The sequence below is a fragment of the Arvicanthis niloticus genome, chromosome 1 (assembly GCF_011762505.2).
Source record: "Arvicanthis niloticus isolate mArvNil1 chromosome 1, mArvNil1.pat.X, whole genome shotgun sequence".
Taxonomy (NCBI): Eukaryota; Metazoa; Chordata; class Mammalia; order Rodentia; family Muridae; genus Arvicanthis; species Arvicanthis niloticus.
Window position 1 is genome coordinate 120086690 of NC_047658.1, and position 11340 is coordinate 120098029.

General features: G+C 38.9%; 1 protein-coding gene and 1 long non-coding RNA gene across 2 annotated transcripts; both read left to right on the plus strand.

Annotated features, from left to right (window-relative positions):
• Window positions 1–1183: 1183 nt before the first annotated feature.
• Window positions 1184–10047, plus strand: LOC143435393 (uncharacterized). Its single transcript, XR_013105637.1, has 3 exons — window positions 1184–1323; window positions 6611–6720; window positions 9909–10047. It is a non-coding gene; the product is annotated as an uncharacterized LOC143435393 (long non-coding RNA).
• Window positions 10048–10113: 66 nt separating this feature from the next.
• Window positions 10114–11340, plus strand: LOC117694346 (olfactory receptor 10V1). Its single transcript, XM_034485195.2, has one exon. The coding sequence runs from the start codon at window positions 10260–10262 to the stop codon at window positions 11187–11189; it is 930 nt and encodes a 309-aa protein (XP_034341086.1). The 5' UTR covers window positions 10114–10259; the 3' UTR covers window positions 11190–11340.

Genomic DNA, 11340 nt, shown 5'->3' on the forward strand with positions numbered 1-11340 from the left:
ACAATCTGAGTTACTTAATTTCTGTCAAAAATAGTATGAATTAATTGCCATATTTGCAAATGGGGTTAGATTACATCAGCAATTTTCAATGCTCTCTGTACCATAGGAATTTTACAGTGTTCTCTCTGAACAGCATAGTAATTGTGATAGAGCTAATCTTCTGCTATTTCTTGTGATAAGCATTGTCCATGCATTATCTCAGTCTATTTCCACAACTGGCACATAAGGGGAGGGAATAGTATTCCTCCCAATTTGCAGATTAGGAAAATGAGGATTAAAAAAAAAAGTAGTTTACTCAAAAGCATATAACTGATGGGTAACTGAGCCAAAATTTTAATTAAAAAATGTCTGAATACAGATCTGTTGGGGAGTGTGTGTGTGTGTGTGTGTGTGTGTGTGTGTGTGTGTGTGTGTTGACCAGAGGTTGACATCAGGTGTCTTCCTCTATCACTGTCTGCCTTTAATTTTTTGAGAAAAATTCTCTCTCTAAACCTGAAGGTTTTCAATTTATCTAGACTGGCTAGCCAGCAAGCAACAGAGATTCTCCTGTTTCCACTTCAGCACGGGAATTACAAGTGTTTTTTCTCAATTTTTTTACATGGCTGCTGGGGTTCTAAACACTTTGCCAGCTGAGCCATCTCCCCAGCATCAGATCTGCCTGATTTGTTAACCATTCTTGTGCATTGCTTCCAAACCCCACCCCCATTTTGAATTTTATTCTACCCAATTTTAATCCTTAAAAACAATGAGCAAATGATTTTTCAGGTAATTTGTTTTGACCCCAACTGACTTCATCACTGAAAACATGAACAAGTGACTAAAATACAGTCCCTAGGGAAAACGTACCAGTGGAATAGCCCTGATGCAATTTAACTCTTGGGTACAGTGTTTCTCATCTTGCTGATTTAGGTTTCCCAAGCTGACCTCAGTCATCTCAGGGGACCAACAGTGATTTGTTAGCCAAGTTAGTTTGGATTGTTGTTTTAAAATAATTTCAAGTCTGAATACTACTGTGACTTCAAGGGTAAGTTCTAAGCTACTAAGATGTTGTAAGCAAAAGTTCCTTGTCATCTTGAACAAAGAAAAGGGTAGGATGGAATACAGGCTTAGAAGAGCTAATTGAATAGGAATGATGTCTGGTTTTAAAATGCCTTACCATCATGCTGTCAATTAGCAACATACATGATCTGGAAGTGCCTACCATGCCAGCCTGGAGATTTGACAACACAAAAGCCTTGAGACACAGCCATTGAGGGCTCAGTGTTTTGCCAAGGATTCTTGTAAATTCATAATGTATTGAAGTCCAAAGGAGTCCATCGAAAGGTAAGAATCTCATCCCTTAACTCAGATTTGATATTAGAAAAATCCTGTGCCTGTCATCAGTCCAAGGCTTGGGTATTCATTGGCCAGAGAACAGAGACTGAGTGGAGTTTTGCAAAGAAGCCATTGCCTAGTTCCTATTCCAAAGCAGCATTTGATACCAGGAAGCTTTCCAGGAACTCAAGAACTGTGAAAGTCATGCTTGTCAAACTGATGCCAGGTAGAGAGAAACAACTCTTCCCAAAGAGTAAGAGGTCACACATCCAAAATTAGATAAAATACACTCAAATTAAATCAGCCCTAAAATGCACATGAATATGTTCAGGGAGTCCTCTACTTTAAAAAAAAAAAAAAAAGCCACAATTTTAACTTCACAACAGTAGAAAATAGAAAATATCTACTTGTATTATTAAAAAAAAAAAATGAGAAGTTTCTTTCACGTGAATCCTTCTTATGCATTAAGAAACAACTGCAATGGCGCATATTTTTGTTTAAAAGCATTGCTGCAAACAGAGAGAAATGCCTGGCAACTGCAGCATGTTGTCCCTTTAGAGAGTCCCTTGGCTGGATTAGCCAGTGTGGTGCATATTATTCTGTTTCTCATCCAATGTTAAACTTGGTTTTCCCCTCTTTCCCCAGAAACTAGAGTTAGGACTTATATAAGATAAGACTCAATACTATTTGTCAAAATAAAGCCAGATGTTGCAGTGCACACCTTTAATCCCAGCACTCAGGAGGCAGAATCAGGCTGAGCTCTGTAAATTTGAGGCCAGCCTGGTCTACATAATGAGTTTCAGGTCAACCAGAAATATAGTGAGACCCTACTCCACAACCTCTCTCCCTCTCCCTCTCCCTCTCTCTCCTCCCCGTGTGTGTGTGTGTGTGTGTGTGTGTGTGTGTGTATGAATTCCCCTGAAAACATCACCCCTCCCCATAACGTATAAAATATATGTGTATATACACAGAGAAAGATTTACCAAAATGATTTATGAAAATATTAAATAAATAAGGGATGAAAAAAGAGGGGAAATAAAATAGATTCAAAATCAGCATGATTTTTAAATTTTATTTAGTTTTATAACTTTGGTGTGTTTATTTTGCCTGCATGAATATATGTGTACCATGTGCATACCTGGTGCCTATAGAGGACAGTTGACAGCACCAGATTCCCTGGGACTAGAGAATGGTTGTGAGCTGTCATCTGTGAGCTGTCCTATGGGTATGACAAGTACTCTTAACTGTCAAGCCAGTTCTTCAGCCTGAAAATCAATGTACTTCTATGATGGGGTACTAGTACACTTCTTTCAAGTGGCATAGTTTATTAGTGAAAAAAATCACAAGATAGAATTAAAGGACTTTCCCTGTGTAAGAGAGCTGTGACTAGCTCGGCACCTAGTACATTGTAAAATAAGCTGTCATTTATTTACTTGGATTAACTTAGACCCAGGTTGATCTAATCTAAGCATTGACTCCTGCCCTGTCATTTACCAACTAGACAACTTAGTTAAACTTTTAAACCTCGGTTTCTTCATTCAAAAAATATGAGGGGCTGAAGAGATGAGCTCTGGCTACTCTCCCAGAGGACCCATCTCTAACTCCAGTGCCAGGAATCTGACTTCCTGTGCCCTCAGTGGCACCAGGTATTTACATGGTCCACATGCTTTCATGCAGGCAAAACACAATACACACAAATAATAATGAAAATAGTGATAGTAAGAATTTTAAAATTAAATATGTATGCACAATGAAGTCATATGTTACATAAAACTAGAAGGCCAATTTAAATGAAACAATGTCTTAACAAATCTTAAAAGGTACCCAATAAATGATTCTCATTTGTGAAATAAGAGAATAACGTTTTTTTGAGTGCCTGAATGTTTCATGTGATACCTTTGTGGTTCATTTGGTTTTGGTTTGGTTTTTTGTTTGTTTGTTTTGTTTTGTTTTTCGAGACAGGGTTTCTCTGTATAGCCCTGGCTATTCTGGGACTCACTCTGTAGACCAGGCTGGCCTTGAATTTAGAAATACACCTGCCTCTGCCTCCCAAGTGCTGGAATTAAAGGCATGCACCACCACTGCCCAACTTTGTGGTTCACTTGTAGACATATCATGTCAACCACATTAAGATGTCCAAATACTGCCATTGTTGGCCCTTAGGAGTATGCTGTCAGTAAAAGTGTCCAGTTTTGATTCTCACATACACACACAGGGAGAGAGACAGAGACAGAGAGAGACAGAAGGAGGCAGAGAGACAGAGACAGAGAGAGACAGAGAGACAGAGACAGACCCAGGAGTTTCTGGAGAAAACTCAGCAAAGCATACATAACTGTTATTCAAGAATGTCATAGCTAGTCCTGATGGTCCACATCTGTAATCCTAACACTCAGGAGGCAGAGATAGAAGGATCTCCTCAAATTCAAGCCTAGCCCAACCTACTCCACAAGCTTCAGGCCAGTAAAAGCTTCATAGCTAGACTTTGTTTCAAAAACTAATTTCTTATAAGGGTGCAATAGTTTTTGTTTGACTACATCTGACATTGAAACCTGTAGTAGTGCTCCTGCTGCTGCTCCTGCTGCTGCTCCTGCTGCTGCTGTTTGGGAAGATTCAATGTTTTTTCTTTATAAAAACTGAGGCCACAGAAATAAAGGGATTTTCACTAATACAAAAAATATTTTTACAACAAGATCATTATAAAACAGAAGCCTAATTGAACAGGCTAATGAATAGCAGAGGGGTCTGATTTTATTTTATGTCCTTTTCCCCAGCTTCCTGTCCTCCCTTGTTATTAACTAGATATCAGCAGCTCTTCCCTAAAAGCTGCAGCCATTGTGTCTCCAGAAGCTAGCATATGCTGTATTGCAGGCAGAGCTTTTGCCTTGGGGTGTGATGGTTATGATATTGTTCCTCTATCGCTGCTCATCTCACAACAAAAAGCCCCAAACTAATATTTTACTCTCCTCTTTGGGTAAGTCCAGATTTATGCTAATATCTAAACATAGGTCAGTCCAGCCATGCAGATGTGCCTAGAGCCAAAACATTTTAAGCTGGGGCTAGGGAAGTGGCTCTGAAAGCATGAGGATCTGAGTTGGAATCCCTACCATCCACATGAAAAGCTGGGTGTGACCACACTGGGATGTGGCAAAAACGAGGATCACTGGGAATTACAGACTGTTAGCCTAACCCAAATGGTAAGCTCCAGGTTCAGTAAGAGACTGTGTGTCTTGGAATGAGGCAGAGTGCATATATGTGCCCACACAATACCACACCACACACAAACACAGACACAGACACACACACACACACACACACACACACACACACACACACACACAATTTTATATAAGCTAGTATCTTTTTAGCAGTACAAGTTGATGCAGGAAACCAGAAATGGAACAAAGCAAGCCACAGAATCTTTTCCAAAAAATATGAGTTAGGTTGCCATATATTCTGTGCACTCAGAAATTATTTTCATGGCCAAAAAATGAAGGACTCAATAAATGTATCCACGTACTGAACAGTTAATAGATGCTAGGCATTCTAGATTATTTTTCTCATAGATGTAGTTTAATTTGCACCTAACAATAACCTTATTGTGAAGTAGTCTGAGGAGATGAGGTAAAATGACTTGCAGGATTACAAAACTAGTTAGGTGATAAAGACAGAATTCTAACACACCCCAGGTGACTCCATTTATAGCATACTTTCTTCCATCTTTCCTGGAAACATCAGTCTCAAATTTAGATAACATATACGGTCATACTTATGTATCTCACATACATACAACCGGAATTACATTGTATCAGTGGTTCTCAACCTGTGGTCTGTGACCCCTTTAGGGGTGATACACCAGATATCCTGCATATCCAATATTTACATTGCAATTCATAACAGAAACAAAATTACAGTAGAAGTAGCGGCAAAAACAATTCTATGGTTGGGTCACCACAACATGAGGGACTGGATTAAAGGGTCACAGCATTAGGAATGTTGAGAACCACTGCATTTTATAATCAAGAAGACAGTTTTATTGAGCTAAAGATACTGAAATTTTCTTTGAAATTTTTAGTAAAATAAGTTTCTTTTATTATACCTCTTTTCCCCTGTGATTAAATGTTGACTGCAAATCAAATTGACAAAAACTGACAAGGTGGATGTGTCAAAGATATTGAAAACAAAACCAGAGTAAGAAAAGCTTGGTTAGTAGAGTTGTCCCATTGATCCCTCAGAGGAGACAGCAGCTCTGTCATCTTTGAGTCCCCTTTGGCATCTTTTGTATTTAAGTGAATAATTTTTAAACTGATCTATTTTGCAATCCTGAACAAATCAAACACTCTCTTCCTCCACAAGGTAGACTAAGTAACCTGCCAGATTCTTACTCTACAGATATCTGTGATTTCTAAGTCAGATGGTACAAGGGTGAAAAGATGGAACAAGAACTTGTAAGCTGTTGTTCTTGGTTCATGGTGGTATATAATCTCAAGAGATGATAATAAACTCTTTTGTTTAAAAAAAAAAAAAAGAAGAAGAAGAAGAGGCCTCCTGGGAGTCTAAGTTGTATCTGTCTCAGAAGAAATTGCTTGCTACTTCAGCTCTTTTCTTGAAAAATAATAGGAGAGGAACTGTTTCAAGTAAAGATCCCAGACTTGAAAACTTCAGGGAATTGTGTCTTGTGTTAGGTGGCAGTCAGTCCATACTCTAAATCAACACACCTAAAACCTTAGCATTCAAATGCCCCAGTCAGCAACAAGACAATTTATTTACACTCCTAAGAATTTAGTGATCAGCCACAAAGGGGAAAGATACAAACAAAACAGTTATTTGAAATGTTATGGGTTTTTATCTTCTCAAATTCAGTTTTCTCCTATCATGTTCCTTTTATTCAGATTCACAAATATTCATAACCAATACTTGTTTTGATATAAAAATTATTGCCCCCAATTTTTCACACTAAAAATAATCTCTAAAAGGTCCCACAACCTCGCTTTTTCAGGAACACAGCTTGGTACAACTTTAGATCCTAGAGTATAACACATTCCAACTCAAGAAGGATGCATAGATTCAGTGTCAACCCAAGGTGTATGTGAAGAATGATGTCAACACTGTTTAGGGCTGTGTGTTTTCACAACGACCAGTGTTTGGCTCAGTATTTTGCCACCACATGGTTAGAAATCTGTGTATAAACATTCTGGATGTTTCAAAGGCTGTATGTAGTTGGCCTCTTTGTTGCAATGGCAAGAGCTTTCCATATATGCTAAATTAATTCTGCTTCCATTTATGACCTAACTTACAGCTTTGCATCATCATCATCATGTAGGAGAGGAAATGATGACTGTGAATCGTTTCATAAAGAAATGAAGATGGGTGACATACCAGCATTTCAATGCTTCGGATGTTGTTGTGGTTAGTGAAGTGCCTTGGATTGTGCAGTATTTAAATGATTGTCTTCTCTTTTTCTTTAGACTTTGCAAGAAAACTATATAGTCATTGAAATACAACTATTTTGAAATGTATGTACATTTATGCCTAACTTGAGCCTAAGGAGGTTAAGAGAGCATGACAGAAGGCACCACTGAGACCTCTCATCTCCAGAGTTCCAATGAACTGAGTAGTTCATTGTGTATGGTTGGCATTAATTTCCAGAAACTGTTCTGGTCTTTGAACTAGAGTCACAGTGACCAGGAGGCAGGTGTTTCAAACCCTACGCCTAATGAAAATTCTTGAGACATTGCACAAGCCTAGCTCACAGAGGACTCTTTCCTTCGTTTCCATCTGTGTCTTAGGAGGGATAAATTAAACCACTATTCTTCTACCTGGAAACGACATAGCCTTTAGTCAAATACTTTCTCCCCACTCATTAGAAGACAAAAGAACAGAGATTCTTTCTGCTGCGTTGGAAAGGCAGCACTAACTAGATAAGCCAGTGTCTAGGTTATGACAGTACCCTGAGTCTAAAAACACTGTAACCTAACATTTTTGTCCTTAGCTCTATCTTAGTTGTATATTCGTCACAATGACCACTTCTAGTTCTTCCTAGGGCTAAGTAAGAGTTAATCACTCAGCAAAACAACTTAACAAATGAAGAATGATTCAGTATAACATAACCTAAGGCTAAACAGAAATGCTGTGTAACCGAATTGATCAAATCATGGCTTTCCTATTTTATAGTTCTGTAATTTCAGAGACTTACTTTTCTTTCTTTCTTTATTCCTTATTTATTTATTTATTTATGCATTTTTTCTTTCTTTTGGAAGTAAATATAAAGAGTTTATTGAGAAAGGGAAAGTGTTCTTAAGAATGGAAGTGGGCTAATGAACTTTGGAAAAAGCACTAGCTCTGAAAGTGCAGGGGCCTGCCTCATCATTTACATGTCATTTACATCGTGTCTGCCTCTCCCATCTTTGTAAGCCCCAGGTTTTTCTTTTTATTTTATTGGATATTTTATTTACATTTCAGATGCCATCCCCTTTCTCCAATTGCCCTCCCTAGAAAACCCCTATCCTATGCCCCCTTTTCGTTTTTGCTTTTATACAATTTTTTTAAAATGTTAATCAAAGGCTTTATAAGTTTGGTAATGCTCAATCAGAAGTGTAACCCAATACCCAACCTAGATATATCAACTATCTTTGACTGGTGGAGACACGTGAACATCTGCCTCCATGTCCGCCCCTCTCTTTCTCTCTCTCATCACCTCCCGGGTTTTTCTTGAGTTTCCACTAGAATTATTCATTGTATGAAGTGCAGGTGGGGAAGGGCTTCTTTTTCTGTCAACTGGCTTTTTTTCTTTTTTTTTTTTAATTATTTATTTATTTTATATATCTGAGTATGCTGTAGCAGTTTTCAGACACACCAGAAGAGGGCATCAGATTCCATTACAGATGGTTGTGAGCCACCATGTGGATGCTGGGAATTGAACTCAGGGCCTCTGGCAGAGCAGAGGCTTAATCTTAATCGCTGAGCTATCTCTCCAGCCCCAACTGGCTTTTTTTTTTTTTTCATATTATTCTTGGTTGTTTTTATTTTCCTACTACTTTCCTGCCACAATATCTAAAAAAAAAAAAAAAAAAAAAAAAAAAAAAAAAAAAGATAATAAACATGTTCTTCTTTTTCCAAGGAATACTCAGTAAGTTCCTAGAGTGTGGTTACTTGTTCTTTCCTCTGGGAGCAAGTTTCTGTGGGGGAATCCCTTCAGGGTTACCATATGTTACTAAGGAACTTGTAGTCATCTCTCAGTATTCTTAGTCTTGTTAATAAAAGAATTTAAGAACAGAATCAGAAGGAAGCTCAAGAACAATTTCATTATAATTTATAAGAAAAATCCCAGGGCCAGCAAGTTTTAAATTTCCATAACTACCAGGAGGAGGAAGGTGGAGAAGAGGAAGAAAGAAAGCATGCTGTTTAGAGTTAAGTTCAGTAAAGGATGAAGATCAGCCACAAGGCAGATAAGCACCAGGATTGAGAGACCGAGGAAAAGAATAAGAAAACCCAAAGTGTCAGAAAAAGCATGTGTAGGAAAGAGACAGAAAGAAGGAAGGGAAAGTCAAGTTTTTCTGCCTCACTGACTTCCGTAATTTTCTAAAGCCTATGTGTGTCTTCATCTGTTAGATGGGCTTGGGGATTACACATGCTTACCAAAGTAAAGCTATGAATTAAATGAGCAAATGCTTAATAAAGCATGTTTTATTATGCCTTGCGCTCAGCAAAAAGAAATGAAAATTTGTCATAAGAAAGAGCTCCTGACCTCAGAACCCCAGCCCCAATTGGGAAAACCAAAAACTATAATTGGTACAGGACATAATGATATAAGAAAAGGCAGTGTGGTGCCACTTAAATCATAGTGTCATGAACCATTTCAGAAGGGGAATTTTGAACTAGAGTACCCTCTGATGAATCCACAGAAGAGCAGAGCCTAGAATTTGGAAAGTAGATGGGCTTTAGACTAAGCAGAAGAGGAGATTAAGAAGAGACTAGAAGTGTATGAAGTTGGAAGCAAGACCCGGATGAGAGTAAACCACACAGTACAAATATGACTATGTCAGTGTCAAGGCAGAATTGGAGTAGAGCAGCAAGGTTCAAGAAAGACTGGAATAATTGGCAGATGTATATGAAGATTGGTGTTTAAGCATTAGAAAAGCAGTCACTTTTGCAGGGAAATTAATGGAACTGGAGATCATTGTGTTAAGAAAACCAAGGCAGACTCTGCGATAGGAATTCTACTTTTTTTGTAGAGTTCTTGTCTAGCAGGTCCGAAACCCCATCACCCCATAAAACTCAGCATGGTGGTCCACACCAGTAATCTCAACAGTCAATAGGCAGGAGGGAGAAGAACAGAAGTTCAAGATCAGGGTCAGTTCTATAGTGAGTTTGAGGCTAGCCTGGGCTACAGGAGACCCTTTCTCAACAACAGCAAAAACAAAATGAATCAATAAAGACTCTAGGTTTTGGAAAACACAAGAGCTTATGATGATATCATAAGATACCAATGCCATAAATCTTTCTAAATTATGACACATATCTGCTTATACAGTTCAAACATTTTTTTATTTCAAGTTTCACAGAATGAATCACTATCCTGTTTCTTCATTTTGCAGCTTTGAGCTTTAAGTTGGTCTTATTCATTGATTTGTTCAGCACATACTTTGGGAGCTCTTCTCCATCTGGAACTGTGGTGTGTTCTGCATTCATGCGTCATCAAAGCTCCCACCACTGACGAACTCTCAGTCTTTGGTACTTGGAGAGAAAGAAAAGAGAGACAAGGAGATGACAAATGTCTAGGTTATATGTTCTATGGCCTTCTTTAAAATAAACTATGCATTCCGTTGCTGAGGTACCTTGGAAGGTGCACTAACAGTGAATGGTGGAGTTAGAAAGACATCATATTTAAAGACAGATCCCTTGAGCCTGCTATCATTTTTCTTTGCAGTAGGTCTTGTATATTCCCCATGGAAACAATAAATAAAACTGCCAAGATAAATTTCTTCTTTCGTCCATTCTCACCTGACCCTGGGGTGCAGACGGTGATTTTTGTGACCTTCTTAGTGATGTACCTGACCAGCCTCAGTGGAAATGCCACAATCGCTGTAATTGTCCATATTAACCACTCACTGCACACCCCCATGTACTTTTTTCTAGCTAACTTAGCAGTTCTGGAAATCTTCTATACATCATCCATTGCACCACTGGCCTTGGCAAACCTCCTTTCTATGGGGAAAACTCCTGTTTCCATCACTGGTTGTGGTACCCAAATGTTTTTCTTTGTTTTCTTGGGTGGAGCTGACTGTGTCCTGCTTGCAGTCATGGCTTATGACCGGTTTGTTGCAATCTGCTACCCTCTGAGATACACACTCATCATGAGCTGGTCCTTGTGTGTAGAGATGATGGTGGGGTCCCTGGTGCTGGGATTCCTGCTGTCACTGCCCCTAACTATTTTAATCTTCCATCTGCCATTCTGCCACAGCAATGAGATCTACCACTTCTACTGTGACATGCCTGCAGTCATACGCTTGGCTTGTGGAGACACACATGTTCATAGGACTGCTCTGTATATCATCAGCTTCATTGTTCTAAGCATCCCCCTAACTCTGATCTCTATCTCCTATGTCTTCATCATCACAGCCATTTTACGGATCCGATCTGCTGAAGGGCGCCACCGAGCCTTCTCTACCTGCTCCTCTCACATTGTTGTGGTCCTCCTACAGTATGGCTGCACCAGTTTTATATATTTATCCCCCAGTTCCAGCTACTCTCCTGAGATGGGTCGAATGGTGTCTGTGGTCTACACTTTTATCACCCCCATTTTAAACCCTTTGATCTATAGTATGAGGAACAAGGAACTAAAAGATGCTCTGAGGAAGGCTTTGAGAAAGTTCTAGATAAGACAGTCTTGTGATTTATTTAAATCACGGCACTTCTGAAATTGAAATGAGATGTTTATACTACCTATGAAGGTCCCAAGCATACTAATGCAATTCTGTAGTGCTGTACTCAGGAGGCAGAAGCAGAAGGACTACAAGTTAGGTTCTC